Here is a 20,839-nt window from a genome sequence, read left to right on the forward strand (position 1 = left end):
GCTCACAGTCTAGAAGGGGGAGGCAGGAGCAGACAGAGGTCATCTGCTGCTGTAAGACCTTGGGCAAGTCACTTTACTGTTCCGGGCCTTAGTTACTTCATCTCTACAATGGGGATGAAGACTGTGAGCCCCCCATGGGACAACCTGATCACCTTGTAACCTCCCCAGCGCTTAGAACAGTGCTTTGCACCTAGTAAGCGCTTAATAAATGCCATCATCATCATTATTATTCATTCATTCATTCAATCATATTTATTGAGCGCCTACTGTATGCAGAGCACTGGACTAAGCGCTTGGGAAGTCCAAGTTGGCAACATCTAGAGACGGTCCCTACCCAACAGTGGGCTCACAGTCTAGAAGGGGGAGACAGAAAACAAAACCAAACATACTAACAAAATAAAATAAGCAGAATAAATATGTACAGGTAAAATTAATAAATAGAGTAAATCTGTACAAACATATATACATAGATACAGGTGCTGTGGGGAGGGGAAGGAGGTAAGGCGGGGGTGATGGAGAGGGGGAGGAGGGCGAGAGGAAGGAGGGGGCTCAGTCTGGGAAGGCCTCCTGGAGGAGGTGAGCTCTCAGTAGGGCCTTGAATTATCATCATAAGCACTCCGTAAATACAACTGACTTGCCCAGAGTTTTCACGATAACAGGAAAGGTTTCCTCCCCGTTCGCTAAGAATGCATTTCCTAGCCCATGCACTGAAAAAAAAATGTACCCATAAATCAGACAGGGAAAATAATAATAATAATAATAATAATAATAATGGCATTTATTAAGCGCTTACTATGTGCAAAGCACTGTTCTAAGCGCTGGGGAGGTTACAAGGTGATCAGGTTGTCCCACGGGGGGCTCACAGTTTTAATCCCCATTTTACAGATGAGGTGACAGAGGCACAGAGAAGTGAAGTGACTTGCCCAAAGTCACACAACTGACAAGTGGGGGAGTCGGGATTTGAACCCATGACCTCTGACTCCAAAGCCCGGGCTCTTTCCACTGAGCCACGCTGCTTCTCTAGCCACGCTTACCTGTGCTGCTTTTCAGATCATTAAGGGCTGAAAATAAAACACTTACTCCTCACCAAGAAGCTGATTAAAAACGTCCACAAAGGGTTTGCAGGCGGGGAGAAGCAGGGTGGCCTAGTGGAAAGAGCCCGGGCCCGGGAGTTCTAATCCCAGCTCCGCCAGTTGTCTGCCGTGTGACCCTGGGCAAGTCACTTCACTTCTCTGGGCCTCAGTGACCTCATCTGGAAAGTGGGGATGAAGACTGGGAGCCCCACGGGGGACAACCTGATCACCTTGTAACCTCCCCAGTGCTTAGAACGGTGCTTGGCTCATAGTAAGCACTTACCAAATACCTTAATTATTATTAGAGAAGCGGCGTGGCTCAGTGGAAAGAGCCCAGGCTTTGGAGCCAGAGGTCATGGGTTCAAATCCCGGCTCTGCCACTTGTCAGCTGTGGGACTTGGGGCAAGTCACTTCACTTCTCTGGGCCTCAGTGACCTCATCTGCAAAATGGGGATTAAGACTGTGAGCCCCCCATGGGACAACCTGATCACCTTGTAACTTCCCCAGCGCTTAGAACAGTGCTTTGCACATAGTAAGCGTTTAATCATCATCATCATCAATCGTATTTATTGAGCGCTTACTATGTGCAGGGCACTGTACTAAGCGCTTGGGAAGTACAATGCCATTATTATTATTAGTATTATTATTAGTAGTAGTACTAGTAGTATTATTATTATTACAAATCTTACCACGGGCAGGTTCTTTCGCACGCTCCAGACCTGCGGCAGCATCTTGGAATCGGGTTTTCCTCGAGGCGCTCTTGCGGGGGTCGGGCCCTGGGGCCTAGGGGTGGGGAGGGACCCCGACGCCCCGTCCCTGCCGTTCCCTACCTCCTTGGCCGGGCCGTCCCACGTTCTCTCCCTGGAGACTTTGGATTTGGGGGTCTCCCCCTTGAGCACATCTGGGAACGTGACCGACTTGACCCCCTCGACGTCTCGGAGGCCGGGCCTGGACGCCATCCGGGCGGACACTTCTCCGCCTTTCTCCCTGCAGGTCTCCCCGACTCTGACAGAGACGTGCCGGATTTCCTTCCGGTACTGGGCGAAAGGCGCTATCTTCTTCGGGGCAGCCGGATTGGGCCCCGGCGCGGGGTTAGCGGCCGGGCCTCGGGGTTTCTTCTTTTCCCTCCCTTTCCCCCACGGCTGGTGTGGCAAGTCCCTGGAACCGAGACTGGCGATGATGTTGACGTTCATTAAGGACGGCGCCAGTCCGGGCGGGCGGTCCCGCAGGACGCCGGGGATGGGGGCCCCCGGGGCCGGCGGGGGAATCCTCTCGGCGTCCGCCCTCGCCGTCACGTTGTAGAGGTTCACCCGCTCTTGAGCGAGGGTCTCGATTTCGAGGGATTTCCCCGACCGGGCTTCCTGCCGCAGCTGGAGCCAGCCCCGCTCTCGGCGTTCTTGATGTACCACCACCGTGCCCGGCAGCGGTCCCGGAGGGGTCCCGGCCGGAGGCTCCGGGGCCCCTTTCCTCACGATGGGTTTTAACCCGGTCAGACTCGGTTGGGAAGGCGACTTCCCTTTGGTGTGGTGCCACGAGAAAGGCTGCCCTTCCCTTTCCATCTCCCTGACGAGCCCGGTCAACGAGAGTTTCTCCAGGGGAAGGTCTTGCAGGGGCCTCTTGGGGGTCTTGGCGCTTTTACTCTCCCTCCTGGGGGTCCCCCTTGCCGGCAGAGGGGTGACGATTTGACGAGCCGGGCCCTTGGCGTTCATCTGAGAGAGGTTCCGGTGGATCTTCCCCAGTTCCGTCTCGGTGAGGAGCCCCGATCGGGACAGTCTTTCTAGAAACAGGTTTTGGAGGTATTTGCTCAAGCCGGATTTCAGCTTTAAGAGTTCCTTTTCGGAGAGGATCGACAGGAGATCCTGCAGGCTTTGGCTTAAAGCGGGTTTCGGGCCTCTGCGGGCGGTCTCCTCCGAACGGTCGGTGGGGGAGGTTCGACTTCTGAGAAGGGGGCCCACCGGGCCCCCCATCCCCCTCGACGACGACAGATTTTGGAGCAGCTCCTCCAGCTCCATCTTGGCGGTCGACCCGGCTTCGAAGAGTTTTTCGTCCAAGTGGCACTCGAGAATCTCCCCTAAGAAAGACTTCAAGTATTTCAGGTCTGATTCCAAATGTCTGTCCAGGAGAGGATGATGGGCCTCATTTAGAAAGGACTGGATTTCCTTTTCTATTTCTGGAAATCGCTCCGTGAAATGAACCGGCCTTTGAAGGGGGACATCCGCCTCGAGAAACCTGCGGGGTCTCGTTTTCGCGCTCGCCGAGGAGTGGGTGCGGAAGGTCTTCTCGGCATCCGCGTCGGCGATCTCTCCCGGTTCTGTCGGTCTTCCGGCGAGACCGTCCCGCGGGTGCTTCCTCGTTTCAGATTCCCATTTTCCCATTTCAGGCGGCTGGGGTCCCCTGAGCGGCTGCAGCAGGCTTTCGCCCAGAGCAGGCTTTAAGCCTACTCTGTCTTTGCCCGTAACGGTCTTTCTTGGCCGGCCTCTTCTGTTTTCCGTCCCGCCCGATTTGAGGTTTCCTTCGTCGCCCGGCAAAGGAAAACTGGGCGGCGCCTCTTCCACCTGGGCCTCAGATTTTACCTCTGGTCCCAAAAGAGCCTCGGTGACACAGCTTTGAAGGATCTGGCCCAGAAGGGATTTTAAACTTTTCTTATCAGAGTCAGAAAGTTTGGCAATAAGGTTGTTGGAAAAGTCCATGATAAAGGACCCGAGATCCTTTCCTTTGGAAATCTCCTCCCTGTGAGCCTCTCGCTCCTTCTGAGGCAGATCGGCCTCCCCCTCCGCCGGTGACGCATCGCGGGCCTTGCCGGCGTCTTCGCCCGCGTCTTCTCGTTGGAAAATGGGGCTAGGCTCGGTGCGGGGACCCCGATCCGGCGGAAATTCTTTTGCCGCCTCAGGAAGGTTCTCGAAGGAATAATCGGATCCGCTCTCGGGGAGAGTCTTCTCCGGAACCGAACTCTGAGTTTCTTCAACTGGAGGCTCTCCTTGGTCCAACTCCACCACTTTAATGAGGCCGGTTTCTAAGAGGACCTCAATGGGCAGCTCTTGCAGAATTTGGTTTAGAGCAGCCGGGTCATCCCCGTCTGTTTCCGGACGGCCTCCCTCCCAGGGATCCTGAGCCTTCTCCAGGAAGTCTAGCCGGTGCTTCTCCGGAGTCTGCGTCCCGGATCCCGGCCCCGACGGACCCGCGCTTTTCCCTTCCAAGTCCGTCTCGCTGACGGAGGTTGTCTCGGTCGGTGACTCTGTGAGTCGGCCTTGGAGGTCCGGGCTCGGGGTGGGCTCCGATCCGACGGCCGGGCTTTCTAAATGTTTCTTTTTGGAGCTGCACTTCTTCGAAATGGGCTTCTCTTCCTCGGGCTGTCGTTCTTCGGGGAGCGGCGGGGAGGAGCCAGCCTCTTCCATCTCTGCCTCCCCACCTTCGTTCAGCCCGCTTTCCACGCGGGCCTCTTGGGGAACGTCTCCAAGGGTCAGACGTAAAACATCTGTCCCTGAAAACTGGCCTCTGCGGTAATATTGACCTTCGTCAACCAGCTTAATTTGCCAACCATCCGGGGGTCTCTCTAGAATGCTCGGGAAATGATTTTCTTCCTCCGGCTTTCCCTTCGTGGGTGAAAAGACGGCAACCAGAAGGCCTTGGAGGCTTTTATTTAAAAACGATTTCATGATAAATAGGTCCTGAAGCCTCTCCAGAAGTTGGCCTTGAAGACTGTTTAGGTAAGAATTAGGACATAACATCACTTGGGCTTGCCACAGGCTGCTCTCTGAAGCCTCTGGCTCTTTTCTGCTCAAGGTCGTATCGATCGAGAGGGGGGATTCCGCTTCGACACTCGAGATGGAAACGTCCGGTACGAATTCCTCCTCGCCGATCGGGGCTTCTCCCGGTGTGTCGGTCTCGGGGTCCGGAGGCTTATCTCGGGAGAGGGCGGGGACGTGCTCCCCGCGAGAAGTCTCCGGGGTTTCCGTCTCTGTCCCAGAGGGGTCCGTCGGGCTGGGGGGGTCTTGGTCTTCATGCTCCATCGCTTCCGCGGTCACAGTACTTCTTCGCAAACGTGCACGGATGGGTCCGTCTTGCTGTTCCGAGCCTCTCCTCTCCCCGACTGGTATTTCTTTCATGTTCTGCTGAAAGGACTCAGAATAGTCCCTACTGACCAGGGATTCCTGAAATGAGAATGGGAAACCCAAATCTGGAAACGTGACGATTGGACGTTTGGGGTCACGGGCCGTTTTCCCCATTTTTAAGTTTCCCAGAGTCACCTGCCAGGCCAAGGAAACAATGGCCAAACCACGGCGGGAACGGGACAGAGGGAACGTTTATTCATTCATTCAATCGTATTTATTGAGCGCTTACTGTGTGCAGAGCACTGGACTAAGCTCTTGGGAAGTCCAAGTTGGCAACATATAGAGACGGTCCCTACCCAACAGTGGGCTCACAGTCTAGAAGATGTTAGCAAATTGTTTAGCATTTTGAGAAGCGGCGTGGCCCAGCGGAAGGCGCACAGGCCAGGGAATCAGAGGACCTGGGTTCTAATACCGGCTCGGCCGCTTATCTGCTCTGTGACCTTGGGCAAGTCATTTCGCTTCTCTCTGCGTGCGTGTCCCCCTCCGTTAAAAGGGGATTGAGATTGTGAGCTCTAAGTGGGACGGGGACTGGGTCTGTACTTTCCAAGCGCTTAGTCCAGTGCTCTTACCTCCTTCCCTTCCCCACAGCACCTGTATATACGTATATATGTTTGTACATATTTATTACTCTATTTATTTATTTATTTTATTTGTACATATCTATTCTATTTATTTTATTTTGCTAGTATGTTTGGTTTTGTTCTCTGTCTCCCGCTTTTAGACTGTGAGCCCACTGTTGGGTAGGGACTGTCTCTATATGTTGCCAATTTGTACTTCCCAAGCGCTTAGTCCAGTGCTCTGCACATAGTGAGTGCTCAATAAATATGATTGATGATGATGATGATGATGCTCTGCACACAGTAAGAGCTCAATAAATACGACTGAATGAGTGAATTGAACCAACCCCCGCGCTTAGTATAGAAAAAACGACCCGTTCTCCCTCTCCTCTAGACTGTGAGCTCCGTGCGGGACAGCGATCCCGTCCGACCAGATTAGGTTGTATCAGTACAGTGCCTGGCACTTAGTAGGAACTGAACAAGTCCAGTGCTTAGCACAGTGCTTTGCACATAGAAGAGAAGCAGCGTGGCTCAGTGGAAAGAGCCCGGGCTTTGGAGTCCGAGGTCATGAGTTCAAATCCCTGCTCCGCCACTTGTCAGCTGTGGGACTTCGGGCAAGTCGCTTGACTTCTCTGGGCTTCAGTTCCCTCATGTGTAAAATGGGGATAAAGACTGTGAGCCCCACGTGGGACAGTCTGATCACCTTGTAACCTCCCCAGAGCTTAGAACAGTGCTTTGCGCATAGTAAGCGCTTAATAAATGCCATCATCATTATTATTATTATTATTATTAACAAATACCACCACCATCATCATCATTATTATTATAATACCTTTGAGGTGGCGATTTTTTGTTCCACAACATCGTCCGTATCTTGGCTCGTCAGGCTGCCCGTCAACTTGGTTTCCGACTCAAAAGAGCAAGAAGATTGATCCGCGCCACTGCTCTGGTCATCTGCGGGCCTGCCTCGGACTTTCGCTTCCGTTTTACTGGAAGATCCGCGGGTCTTCTGATCTTTTGCCGCCGATCTTTTTGAGGACGAAGACAGAACGGTCAAGTCGGAACGGGAGGCGACCGGAAGGACCGGTTCTTTGGGGCGAGGTTTCTCTGGAGAAGTGGGGACTGGGGTGCCCAGTTCCTGGCCTCGTCCCTCCACTGTTGATTGACTCTCAGAAGTAGTTCTTTTCTCCTGAAAGAAAAGGAAAAGCTTAATAGCGGGAAATGAGTCCGGCTTCACCGTCCCACCATTAAACCGGTCGGGTGCTCTCAATCAATCAGTCGTATTTACCGAGCGCCTACTGTGTGCAGAGCACTGTGCTAAGCGCTTGGGAAGTACAATAATAATAATACTGATGGCATTTATTAAGCGCTTACTATGTGCAAAACACTGTTCTAAGCACAAGGGATTGGGACACCATAGGGGACTCACAGTCTTAATCCCCATTTTACAGATGGGGTAACTGAGGCCCAGAGAAGTGAAGTGACTTGCCCAAAGTCACACAGCTGACAATTGGCAGAGCAGGGATTTGAACCCATGACCCCAGACTCCAAAGCCCGGGCTCTTTCCCCTGAGCCACGCTGCCCCAACAGTGGGCTCACCCGAAAGTCAAACGAGAGCAAAGCTGAATCCATCCACCGTATGATAATAATAATAATAATAATAATAATGATGATGATGATGACAGTATTAAGTGCTTTCTATGTACCGAGCATTGGACTAATTGTTGGGTAATTCTATTTATTTTATTTTGTTAATATGTTTGGTTTTGTTCTCTGTCTCCCCCTTCTAGACTGTGAGCCCACTGTTGGGTAGGGACTGTCTCTATATGTTGCCAACTTGTGCTTCCCAAGCGCTTAGTACAGTGCTCTGCACACAGTAAGCGCTCAATAAATACGATTGATTGATTAGACAGAAGATCAGCAGGGCCCAGATGGGGCTTATAGTCCAAAGACCACAGGGATTAAATCTCCATTTTGTAGATGAGGGAACAGAGGCCCGGAGAAGCCAAGCGACTAGTCCAAGTTGTCACAGCAGGAACGTGGCGGAGATGGGATTAGAACCCAGATAATAATAATAATAATAATAATGGCATTTATTAAGCGCTTACTATGTGCAAATCACCGTTCTAAGTGCTGGGGAGGTTACGAGGTGATCAGGTTGTCCCGCAGGGGGATTGCAGTCAATCCCTATTTTACAGATGAGATAACTGAGGCGCAGAGAAGTGAAGTGACCAGCCCAAAGTCACACAGGTGACAACTGGCGGAGCCGGGATGCACTGTTCTAAGGGCTGGGGAGGTTACGAGGTGATCAGGTTGTCTCACAGGGGGATCGCAGTCAATCCCTATTTTACAGATGAGATAACTGAGGCGCAGAGAAGTGAAGTGACCAGCCCAAAGTCACACAGCTGACAAGTGGCGGAGCTGGGATTTGAACCCATGATCACTGACTCCCAGTCCCGGGCTCTTTCCCCTCGGCCTCGCTGCTTTCCCCAGGCCCTTACTTTCTGTGCCTTATTTTCTATTTTTCCAACCACACTAAAACCAGAAAGTCTGGTCAGCCCTACTCTCTTTTCTCTCTCTCGCTCTCACTCTTTTCTCAGCTCCCCAGAATCGGGCAACGGGGCGCACGTCAATCAATCAATCCATCAATCAATCAATCGTATTTATTGAGCGCTTACTGGGTGCAGAGCACTGGACTAAGCGCTTGGGAAGTCCAAGTTGGCAACATATAGGGACAGTCCCTACCCAACAGTGGGCTCACAGTCTTGAAGCGGGAGACAGAGAACAAAACCAAACATACTAACAAAATACAATAAATAGAATAGATAGGTACAAGTAAAATAAATAAATGAATAAATAGAGTAATAAATCTGTACAAACATATAGACATATATACAGGTGCTGTGGGGAAGGGAAGGAGGTAAGATGGGGGGGATGGAGAAGGGGACGAGGGGACGACGTCGATTGCTGCTGGGTGTCACTGGCTACTAGAAGAGCGGGTGGGCGACGGGCCTCGCCGGGCGCAGAGTTGTGGGAGCCGGAGGCCCTGGGGCGCTCGCTTCCCCATCCCGGTTTGGCACCGACCTAACGGAGCGGCACCTTCTAATAATAATAATAATGATAATAATAATGATGGCATTTATTAAGCACTTACGATGTGCAAAGCACCGTTCTAAGCGCTGGAGAGGCTACAAGGTGATCAGGTTGTCCCTCGTGGGGCTCACAGTCTTCATCCCCATTTGACAGATGAAGGAACTGAGGCGCAGAGAAGTGAAGTGACTTGCCCAAAGTCACACAGCTGCCAATTGGCGGAGCCAGGATTTGAACCCACGACCTCTGACTCCAAAGCCCGGGCTCTTTCCACTGAGCCACGCTGCTTCTGCCCTCGCGATCCTGGCTGTCCCGCTGAATCAGCTTGGCTCAGTGGAAAGAGCCCGGGCTTTGGAGTCCGAGGTCATGGGTTCAAATCCCGGCTCCGCCAATTGGCAGCTGTGTGACTTTGGGCAAGTCACTTCACTTCTCTGGGCCTCAGTTCCCTCATCTGTCAAATGGGGATTAAGACTGCGAGTCCCCTGTGGGACAACCTGATTACCTTGTAGCCCCACAGCGCTTAGAACAGTGATTTGCACATAGTAAGCGCTTAATAAATACCATCATTATTCCCTTCCCTTCCCCACAGCACCTGTATATATGTATTTATGTTTGTACATATTTATTACTCTATTTATTTATTTATTTATTTAACCTGTACATATCTATTCTATTTATTTTATTTTGTTAGTATGTTTGGTTTTGTTCTCTGTCTCCCCCTTTTAGACTGTGAGCCCACTGTTGGGTAGGGACTGTCTCTATATGGTGCCAACTTGGACTTTTCAAGCGCTTAGTCCAGTGCTCTGCACACAGTAAGCGCTCAATAAATACGATTGATTGATTGATTGATCATTATTATTATTATTATCCATCTTCCCGGCTGTGGGGGCTCCGGCCTCCCATCCGTCAGAGTGAATGGACTTGTCAGCTGTGTGACTCTGGGTGGGTCACTTAGCTCCTCTGTGCCTCAGTCCCCTCACCTGTAGAATGGGGATGAAGACTGTGAGCCCCCCGTGGGACATCCTGATCACCTTGTAACCTCCCCAGCGCTTGGAACAGTGCTTTGCACATAGTAAGCGCTTAATAAATGCTATCATTATTATTATTATTATTATTATTATTATTATTATTTGTTTGCTAGGCACTTACCACGCACCAGGCACCATTCTAAGAGCTGGGGTGGAAACCAGCAAATTGGGTTGGGCCCTCTCCCTATCCCACGTGGGGCTCACGGTCTCCATCCCCATTTTGCAGATGAGGGAACTGAGGCACAGGGGAGTTAAGTGACTCACCCAAGGTCACGCAGCAAACCTTGTGACCCCCAGGCCTGTGCCCCGTCCCCATGCAGCAGACAAATGGCAGCAATCAATCAATCGTATTTGTTGAGTGCTTACTGTGTGCAGAGCACTGTACTAAGCGCTTGGGAAGTCCAAGTTGGCAACATATAGAGACGGTCCCTACCCAACAGTGGGCTCACAGTCTAAAAGGGGGAGACAGAGAACAAAACCAAACATACTAACAAAATAAAATAGAATAGATATGTACAAGTAAAATAAATAGAGTAATAAATATGTACAAACATATATATATATATACAGGTGCTGTGGGGAAGGGAAGGAGGTAAGATGGGGGGATGGAGGGGGGACGAGGGGGAGAGGAAGGAAGGGGCTCAGTGTGGGAAGGCCTCCTGGAGGAGGTGGGCTCTCAGTAGGGCCTTGAATGGAGGAAGAGAGCGAGCTTGGCGGATGGGCAGAGGGATTGGAGGCATTCCAGGCCCGGGGGATGTCGTGGGCCGGGGGTCGATGGCGGGACAGGCGAGAACGAGGTACAGGGAGGAGATTAGCGGCGGAGGAGCGGAGGGTGCGGGCTGGGCTGGAGAAGGACAGAAGGGAGGTGAGGTAGGAGGGGGCCAGGGGATGGATGGATGGACAGCCTGGAAGCCCAGGGGGAGGAGTTTCTGCCTGATGCGCAGATTGATTGGTGGCAGCAAACCTTGTAATAATAATAATAATAATAATAATAATAATAATAATAATAATTGGCATTTGTTAAGCGCTTACTATGTGCAAAGCACTGTTCTAAGCACTGGGGAGGATACAGGGTGATCAGGTTGTCCCATGGGGGGCTCACAGTCTTAATCCCCATTTTACCGATGAAGTAACTGAGGCCCAGAGAAGTGAAGTAACCTGCCGAAGATCACACAGCAGACATGTGGTGGAGTCGGCATTCGAACCCATGACCTCTGACTCCAAAGCCCGGGCTCTTTTCCACTGAGCCACGCTGCTTCTCCCTTGTGTCTCCCAGGCCCGTGCCCTGTCCCCACGCAGCAGACAAATGGCAGCAAACCTCGTGACTCCCAGGCCCGTGCCCTATAATAATAATAATAATAATAATGACGGCATATATTAAGCGCTTACTATGTGCACAGCACTGTTCTAAGCACTGGGGGAATACAAGGTGATCAGGCTGTCCCACGTGGGGCTCACAGTCTTAATCCCCATTTTACAGATGAGGTAACTGAGGCTCAGAGAAGTGAGGTGACTTGCCCAAGGTCACACAGCTGACACGGGGTGGAGTCGGGATTCGAACCCACGACCTCTGACTCCAAAGCCCAGGCTCTTTTCCACTGAGCCACGCTGCTCTCCCTATGCAGCAGACAAATGGCAGCCAACCTCGTGACTCCCAGGCCTGTGCCCTATAATAATAATAATAATAATGATGGCATTTATTAAGCGCTTACTATGTGCACAGCACTGTTCTAAGCGCTGGGGGGGATACAAGGTGATCAAGTTGTCCCACGTGGGGCTCCCAGTCTTAATCCCCATTTTACAGATGAGGTAACTGAGGCCCAGAGAAGTGAGGTGACTTGCCCAAGGTCACACAGCAGACACGGGGTGGAGTCGGAATTCAAACCCACGACCTCTGACTCCAAAGCCCGGGCTCTTTTCCACTGAGCCACGCTGCTCTCCCTATGCAGCAGACAAATGGCAGCCAACCTCGTGACTCCCAGGCCCGTGCCCTATAATAACAATAATAATAATGATGGCATTTATTAAGCGCTTACTATGTGCACAGCACTGTTCTAAGCGCTGGGGGGATACAAGGTGATCAAGTTGTCCCACGTGGGGCTCACAGTCTTAATCCCCATTTTACAGATGAGGTAACTGAGGCTCAGAGAAGTGAAGTGACTCGCCCAAGGTCACACAGCAGACATGTGGTGGAGTCGGGATTCGAACCCATGACCTCTGACTCCAAAGCCCGGGCTCTTTTCCACTGAGCCACGCTGCTCTCCCTATGCAGCAGACAAATGGCAGCCAACCTCGTGACTCCCAGGCCCGTGCCCTATAATAATAATAATAATAATGATGGCATTTATTAAGCGCTTACTATGTGCAGAGCACTGTTCTAAGCGCTGGGGGGATACAAGGTGATCAAGTTGTCCCACGTGGGGTTCACAGTCTTAATCCCCATTTTACAGATGAGGTAACTGAGGCTCAGAGAAGTGAAGTGACTCGCCCAAGGTCACACAGCAGACATGTGGTGGAGTCGGGATTCGAACCCATGACCTCTGACTCCAAAGCCCGGGCTCTTTTCCACTGAGCCACGCTGCTCTCCCCATGCAGCAGACGAATGGCAGCCAACCTCGTGACTCCCAGGCCCGTGCCCTATAATAATAATAATAATAATGATGATGGCATTTATTAAGTGCTTACTATGTGCACAGCACTGTTCTAAGCGCTGGGGGGGGGATACAAGGTGATCAAGTTGTCCCACGTGGGGCTCCCAGTCTTAATCCCCATTTTACAGATGAGGTAATTGAGGCTCAGAGAAGTGAAGTGACTTGCTCGAGGTCACACAGCAGACATGGGGTGGAGCCAGGATTCGAACCCACGACCTCTGACTCCAAAGCCCAGGCTCTTTTCCACTGAGCCACGCTGCTCTCCCTATGCAGCAGACAAATGGCAGCCAACCTCGTGACTCCCAGGCCTGTGCCCTATAATAATAATAATAATAATGATGGCATTTATTAAGCGCTTACTATGTGCAGAGCACTGTTCTAAGCGCTGGGGGGATACAAGGTGATCAAGTTGTCCCACGTGGGGCTCCCAGTCTTAATCCCCATTTTACAGATGAGGTAACTGAGGCTCAGAGAAGTGAAGTGACTCGCCCAAGGTCACACAGCAGACATGTGGTGGAGTCGGGATTCGAACCCATGACCTCTGACTCCAAAGCCCGGGCTCTTTTCCACTGAGCCACGCTGCTCTCCCCATGCAGCAGACGAATGGCAGCCAACCTCGTGACTCCCAGGCCCGTGCCCTATAATAATAATAAATTTATTAAGCGCTTACTATGTGCACAGCACTGTTCTAAGCGCTGGGGGGGGGATACAAGGTGATCAAGTTGTCCCACGTGGGGCTCCCAGTCTTAATCCCCATTTTACAGATGAGGTAACTGAGGCTCAGAGAAGTAAAGTGACTTGCCCAAGGTCACACAGCAGACATGGGGTGGAGTCAGGATTCGAACCCATGACCTCTGACTCCAAAGCCCGGGCTCTTTTCCACTGAGCCACGCTGCTCTCCCTATGCAGCAGACAAATGGCAGCCAACCTCGTGACTCCCAGGCCCGTGCCCTATAATAATAATAATAATAATAATGATGGCATTTATTAAGCGCTTACTATGTGCACAGCACTGTTCTAAGCGCTGGGGGGGGGATACAAGGTGATCAAGTTGTCCCACGTGGGGCTCCCAGTCTTAATCCCCATTTTACAGATGAGGTAACTGAGGCTCAGAGAAGTGAAGTGACTTCCCCAAGGTCACACAGCAGACATGGGGTGGAGTCGGGATTCGAACCCGTGACCTCTGACTCCAAAGCCCGGGCTCTTTTCCACTGAGCCACGCTGCTCTCCCTATGCAGCAGACAAATGGCAGCCAACCTCGTGACTCCCAGGCCCGTGCCCTATAATAATAATAATAATAATGATGATGGCATTTATTAAGCGCTTACTATGTGCACAGCACTATTCTAAGTGCTGGGGGGGGGATACAAGGTGATCAAGTTGTCCCACGTGGGGCTCCCAGTCTTAATCCCCATTTTACAGATGAGGTAACTGAGGCTCAGAGAAGTGAAGTGACTTGCCCAAGGTCACACAGCAGATATGGGGTGGAGTCGGGATTCGAACCCGTGACCTCTGACTCCAAAGCCCGGGCTCTTTTCCACTGAGCCACGCTGCTATCCCTATGCAGCAGACAAATGGCAGCCAACCTTGTGATTCCCAGGCCCCTGCCTTATCCCCATGCCATACTGCTTATCTATCCCGGGTTATCGATTGATCCCTGCTATGTACTGAGCGCTCGCTCGCTTTGCGGAGAGCCCCGTACTAAACGCTCGGGAGGGTCCACTCCACCAGAGTCGGTCGATGGGACCCCTGCCCACAGGGAGTTTAGAGGAGGAGTTGGGCCTTCAAAACGGATTATTGGATGGGTTTCATCACATCCCACAGACCAACGTTTTCAGTCGATGCCTGCCCATGACAAAGGAAGAAATCATCTTTCGGGGGCGTGAAGATGGAGCCATCTAGTCCAGCGCTTAGAACAGTGCTTTGCACATAGTAAGCGCTTAACAAATGCCATCATTATTATCTAGTGTCAGCTTGCTACTGCTTCGGCAGAACCCTTTCATTTTGGCTTCATGATGGCTTCTGCTTCACGGAGCAGCTTCTCCCCCTTGTCCCCCTCTCCATCCCCCTCATCTTACCTCCTTCCCTTCCCCACAGCACCTGTATATAGGGATATATGTTTGTACAGATTTATTACTCTATGTATTTATTTATTCATTTATTTATTCACTTATTTATTTATTTATTTATTTATTTATTCATTTATGTATTTATTTATTTATTCATTCATTTATTCATTCATTCATTTATTTATTTATTTATTTATTTTCCCTTCCCCACAGCACCTGTATATATTATATATGTTTGTACAGATTTATTACTCTATTTATTTATTTATTTATTTAACTACATTATATATTATATTATTATATGTTTATACAGATTTATTACTCTATTTATTTATTTATTTATTTTACTTGTACATATCTATTCTATTTATTTTATTTTGTTAGTACGTTTGGTTTTGTTCTCTGTCTCCCCCTTTTAGACTGTGGGCCCACTGTTGGTTAGGGACTGTCTCTAGATGTTGCCAATTTGTACTTCCCAAGCGCTTAGTACAGTGCTCTGCACACAGTAAGCGCTCAATAAATGCGATTGATGATGATGATATGAATAACAAATACCACTGTTGTTGTTATTACCGCTATCATTCTAATTTTCTTCTATTATATTAATTACTAATAATCTATTTCCAGGAGAATGGGTGGTCCACAGCGCCAGAGGCAGCTGAGAAGTCCATGCCAACGGGGCAACTGATGTGTCCCGGCCTTGAAAACACTTATGTTTTCCACAGTGAAACCACAGCTCAAAAATTAAAAGCAGTAAAGCCTCCCGTTATATATATATGTACATATATATATATACGTATATACACACACATATATGTACATATACATATGTATATAGACATATATATGTCTCTCTATATATAGATATATATACAAGAACAAATAAGCAAACTTTTTATTTGAAACAAGAGCCTTTTACCTCATTCAGAAAAGTGAGATCTTCCTCTAATTCAGCTCAAAAATTAAAAGCAGTAAAGCCTCCCATTACCAAAGGTGGCCTTGACAGTTACAGCTGCCCTTAGGCTAAGTGTCTGTGATATCTTCTGCAAAATCCCATTTCCCTACGAGGACGGGGAGTTTAGGTTTTTTGTTTATATATACAAAACCAAAACAAAACCATATATATGTATGTGTATATATATATATATATATATATATATATATATATATATACGTACATATATATATAAATACACACACACATATATGTACATATATATACATATATATATATAATGTGTATATATATGTCTCTCTATACAAGAACAAATAAGCAAACTTTTTATTTGAAACAAGAGCCTTTTACCTCATTCAGAAAAGTGAGATCTTCCTCTAATTCAGCTCGAAAATTGAAAGCAGCAAAGCCTCCCGTTACCAAAGGTGGCCTTGACAGTTACAACTGCCCTTAGGCTAAGTGTCTGAGATACCTTCTGCAAAATCCCATTTCCCTTGGAGGACGGGGAGTTTAGGTTTTTTGTTTATATATACAAAACCAAAACAAAACCATATATATGTGTATATATATGTACATATATATACGTATAAATACACACACACATATATATGTACATATACATATGTGTATATATATATATATATATAGACATGCATATATATGTCTCTCTCTCTCTCTCTCTCTCTCTCTCTATGTACAAGAACAAATAAGCAAACTTTTTATTTGAAACAAGAGCCTTTCACCTCATTCAGAAAAGTGAGATCTTCCTCTAATTCAGCTCGAAAATTAAAAGCAGTGAAGCCTCCTGTTACCAAAGGTGGCCTTGACAGTTACAGCTGCCCTTAGGCTAAGTGTCTGAGATACCTTCTGCAAAATCCCATTTCCCTTGGAGGACGGGGAGTTTAGGTTTTTTGTTTATATATACAAAACCAAAACAAAACCATATATATATATATACATATATGTACATATAAATACACACACATATATGTACATAGACATACGTATATATAGAGACATGTATCTCTCTCTCTCTCTCTCTACATGAATAAGCAAACTTTTTATTTGAAACAAGAGCCTTTTACCTCATTCAGAAAAGTGAAATCTTCCTCTAATTCAGCTCGAAAATTAAAAGCAGTAAAGCCTCCCGTTACCAAAGGTGGCCTTGACAGTTACAGCTGCCCTTAGGCTAAGTGTCTGAGAAACCATCTGCAAAATCCCATTTCCCTACGAGGACGGGGAGTTTAGGTTTTTTGTTTACATATACAAAACCAAAACAAAACCATATATCTGTGTGTGTATATATATATATATATATATATATATATATGTACATATATATACATATAAATATACACACACACATATATGTACATATACATACGCATATATATATATAGACATGTATATATATGTCTCTCTCTTTCTCTCTCTCTCTCTCTCTCTCTCTCTCTCTCTCTCTCTCTCTCTCCAAGAACAAATAAGCAAACTTTTTATTTGAAGCAAGAGCCTTTTACCTCATTCAGAAAAGTGAGCTCTTCCTCTAATTCACTGGCTTCTGATGGATGACAAAAGAAAAAGTGGAAACAGTTTAAATTCTTGAAACCAGACTGAGCCCCCTTTTTCCTCTCCACCTCCACATCCCCCCCACACCTCCTTCCCCTCCCCAAAGCACCTGTATATATGTTTGTCCAGATGTATTACTCTATAATAATATATTAATATTCAGATCCTTTATGTTTTCCCAGGGATTTGAAAAAGAGGTAAATCAATCAATCAATCAATCAACCGTATTTATTGAGCGCTTACTGTGTGTAGAGCACTGTACTAAGCATTTGGGAAGTACAAGTTGGCAACATAAAGGTAAAGTGTAGAGCATACGCACCCAGATACGATTTCCCCTGAATTCTGACCTCCTATGAACTTGAATAAAGTTTACAACAAATCACCTCACGGCGAAATCTGCCATTTATTTAAAGCAAAGCCTTCGATCTCCTCCCTGGCCGACGCCGATTTGTACAACTAGCTTAGAGAGTGAAATCGGTCTCCAAACCTGATGACATCGAAGAGACGCTCCCCGCTTCAAAAGTCGGAAAGTAACTGATGCTTTCGACTATGCCCGGGAAGCGACACTCCTAGAACCGAAGGAAAACGGACCCGACAGAATGAGAGGGATTTTCTTGCTGGTCAAAATAGCTGGGGGAGGCCCCGGTCCCAACGGATTTCTTCCCGTTTTTGGTTTTTTGGCCCTCTTTGAGTTCTGGGATGGGGGTGGGGGGCACAGTCGCCATGGACCAGATCTCTGGCACATCTAGAAGCAGGAGTGAGCGACTGGATTTATGCCAGTATGGCAGGGTGGGAACCATGGCAGGGTGAGCGGTGGGGAGGAGGAGAAGGAAGTTGGGTCATCCAGAAGGGAGATGGGATATCCGGGGGAGGGAAAAAGATAATAATAATAATAATAATGATGGCATTTATTAAGCGCTTACTATCTGCAAAGCACTGTTCTAAGCGCTGGGGAGGTTACAAGGTGACCAGGTTGTCCCACATGGGGCTCACAGTCTTAATCCCCATTTTCCAGATGAGGTGCCTGAGGCCCAGAGAAGCAAAGTGACTTGCCCAAAGTCACACAGCTGACAAGTGGCAGGGCCGGGATTTGAACCCACGACCTCTGACTCCAAAGCCCGGGCTCTTTTCCACTGAGCCACGCTGCTTCTCTAGAAGAGAGTCCCAAGAGTTCCCTGAGTGGGAGCAGGGGGTCCTCTTCATAGGTTTCTTGGGGGGGGATGAGGAGGGTCACGCTTTGTTCAGCCCAGTTATTAAGCTGAAACTCTCCGTGACGACTAAAATTTCCATCCCCGCTCATCCTCGTCATCATCAACCGCCCAAGTTTATCAATCAATCAATCAAATCATATTTATTGAGCGCTTACTGTGTGCAGAGCACTGTACTAAGCGCTTGGGAAGTCCAAGTTGGCAACATATAGAGACGGTTCCTACCCAACAGTGGGCTCACAGTCTAGAAGGGGGAGACAGAGAACAAAACCAGACATATTAACACAATAAAATAGAGTAATAAATATGTACAATCAATCAATCGTATTTATTGAGCGCTTACTGTGTGCAGAGCACTGTACTAAGCGTTTACTATATATGTACAAACATATATACAGACCGCTAAATTCCTCCGGATGGAATGGGCCTTCAAAATCAGCCTGAAGAAGGTCCGGATTGGATGCAGGACTCCCGAAAATTACCTTCAGTCCTCCACACCTTTCTCCTTCCACGGTAAAGACTGTGAGCCCGGTGTTGGGTAGGGACCGTCTCTATATGTTGCCAACTTGTACTTCCCGAGCGCTTAGTCCAGTGCTCTGCACACAGTAAGCGCTCAATAAATACGACTGATTGATTGATTGATCGAAAGGCCGGTGGGAGAAGACATTCTTTTCATCACCTTGCTTATTCCTTGTGAGAGCGGTCCGGCTTTCATAATGAGAATCCTGTCTAGATAATTTGCCTTCTCGTCCCAGGTCTTCAGACTGCGATATTCACTTTTCATTTTTCCCAGCCTGAAAGAGAGGAAGTCCGTTCAGTCTGTAGCAAATGGGCAGACGGGAGCGGGAGCGTCACAGAGACTGACGAAGGAGCCGCGATGCTCAACTGTTGGGTGAATCATTCAATTGTATTTATTAATAATAATACTTGATTACCCTGTATCTACCCCAGCGCTTAGAACAGTGCTTTGCACACAGTAAGCGCTTAATAAATGCCATCATCATTATTATTATTAACTAGCTTTATTTCTATTTATTCTGACCACCTGACACCTTTCCACATGTTGTGTTTTGTTCTCTGTCTCCCCCTTCTATAGACTGTGAGCCCACTGGTGGGTAGGGACCGTCTCTATATGTTGCCAACTTGGACTTCCCAAGCGCTTAGTACAGTGCTCTGCACACAGTAAGCGCTCAATAAATATGACAATGAATGAATAATAATAACTTTATTAATAAATAATGGCATTTATTAAGCGCTTCCTATGTGCAAAGCACTGTTCTAAGAGCTAGGGAGGTTACAAGGTGATCAGGTTGTCCCACGGGGGGCTCACAGTCTTCATCCCCATTTTACAGATGAGGGAACTGAGGCACAGCAAAGTGAAGTGACTTGCCCAAAGTCACACAGCTGGCAATTGGCAGAGCCGGGGTTTGAACTCACGACCTCTGACTCTAAAGTCTGTGCTCTTTCCACTGAGTCACGCTGCTTCTCGCTAAGAATAATAATAATAATAATGATGATGATGATGATGATGGATTTGGGAGAGTACAGTACAAAAGAGTTGGTCGATGCATTCCTGGTCCACAGTGAGCTTACAGTCTAGAGTGGGATCCAGACATTAACAGGATAAAAGAATTAAATGATAATAATAATGATGGCATGTGTTGAGTGCTTACTATGTGCGAAGCACTGTTCTAAGCACTGGGGAGGATACAAGGTGATCAGGCTGTCCCACGGGGGGCTCACATTCTTCATCCCCATTTTCCAGATGAGGGAACTGAGGCACAGGGAAGTGAAGTGACTTGCCCAAAGTCCCACAAATCACAATTGGCGGAGCCACTTGTCGGGTCCGTTTTCACTTGGAACCTCCTCCAAGAGGCCTTCCCAGCCTAAGCCCCTCTTTCCTCTTCTCCCACTCCCTCTGCGTTGCCCTCGCACTTGGATTTTACAGATGAGATAACTGAGGCCCAGAGAATAATAATAATGGTGATGGCATTTATTGGGCGCTTCCTATGTGCAGGGCACCGTTCTAGGCGCTGGGGAGGTTACAAGGTGATCAGGTTGACCCACGTGGGGCTCACAGTCATAATTCCCATTTTCCTCCCCCTCCCCATCCCCCCTCTTACCTCCTTCCCCTCCCCACAGCACCTGTATATATGTTTGTACAGATTTATTACTCTATTTTATTTGTCCATATTTATTCTATTTTGTTAATATGTTTTGTTTCGTTGTCCGTCTCCCCCTTCTAGACTGTGAGCCCGCTGTTGGGTAGGGACCGTCTCTAGATGTTGCCGACTTGGACTTCCCAAGCGCTTAGTACAGTGCTCTGCCCACAGTAAGCGCTCAATAGACACGATTGAATGAATGAATGAATTTAAACGACTTACCCCAGCCTCAACCCAAGCCCTCAAACCAAAAGCATTTCCGGTACATATCCTTAATTCTTTTATCTCTATTAATGTCTGTGCCCCACCCACCCCAGACTGTAAGCTCACTGTGGGCAAGGGATGCATCTACCATTCATTCACTCAGT

At 48.3% G+C, this 20,839-nt stretch overlaps 1 protein-coding gene across 2 annotated transcripts in view; it reads right to left on the reverse strand.

Moving 5' to 3' along the window:
* Window positions 1-20,839, reverse strand: part of C2CD6 (C2 calcium dependent domain containing 6) — a 51,224-nt gene that overhangs the window by 2,426 nt on the left and 27,959 nt on the right. The window contains exons 10-14 of one of the 2 annotated variants that reach the window (XM_038749827.1): window positions 18,989-19,103; window positions 17,589-17,670; window positions 17,053-17,093; window positions 6,575-6,931; window positions 1,763-5,224 (exon numbers count right to left, since the gene is read on the reverse strand). In XM_038749827.1, coding sequence (XP_038605755.1) covers window positions 1,763-5,224; window positions 6,575-6,931; window positions 17,053-17,093; window positions 17,589-17,670; window positions 18,989-19,103 — 4,057 coding nt within the window. The remainder of the gene's footprint in view (window positions 1-1,762; window positions 5,225-6,574; window positions 6,932-17,052; window positions 17,094-17,588; window positions 17,671-18,988; window positions 19,104-20,839) is intronic. The other variant, XM_038749828.1, reaches the window with a different exon arrangement.

Source organism: Tachyglossus aculeatus, chromosome 7 (genome assembly GCF_015852505.1).
Source record: "Tachyglossus aculeatus isolate mTacAcu1 chromosome 7, mTacAcu1.pri, whole genome shotgun sequence".
NCBI lineage: Eukaryota > Metazoa > Chordata > Mammalia > Monotremata > Tachyglossidae > Tachyglossus > Tachyglossus aculeatus.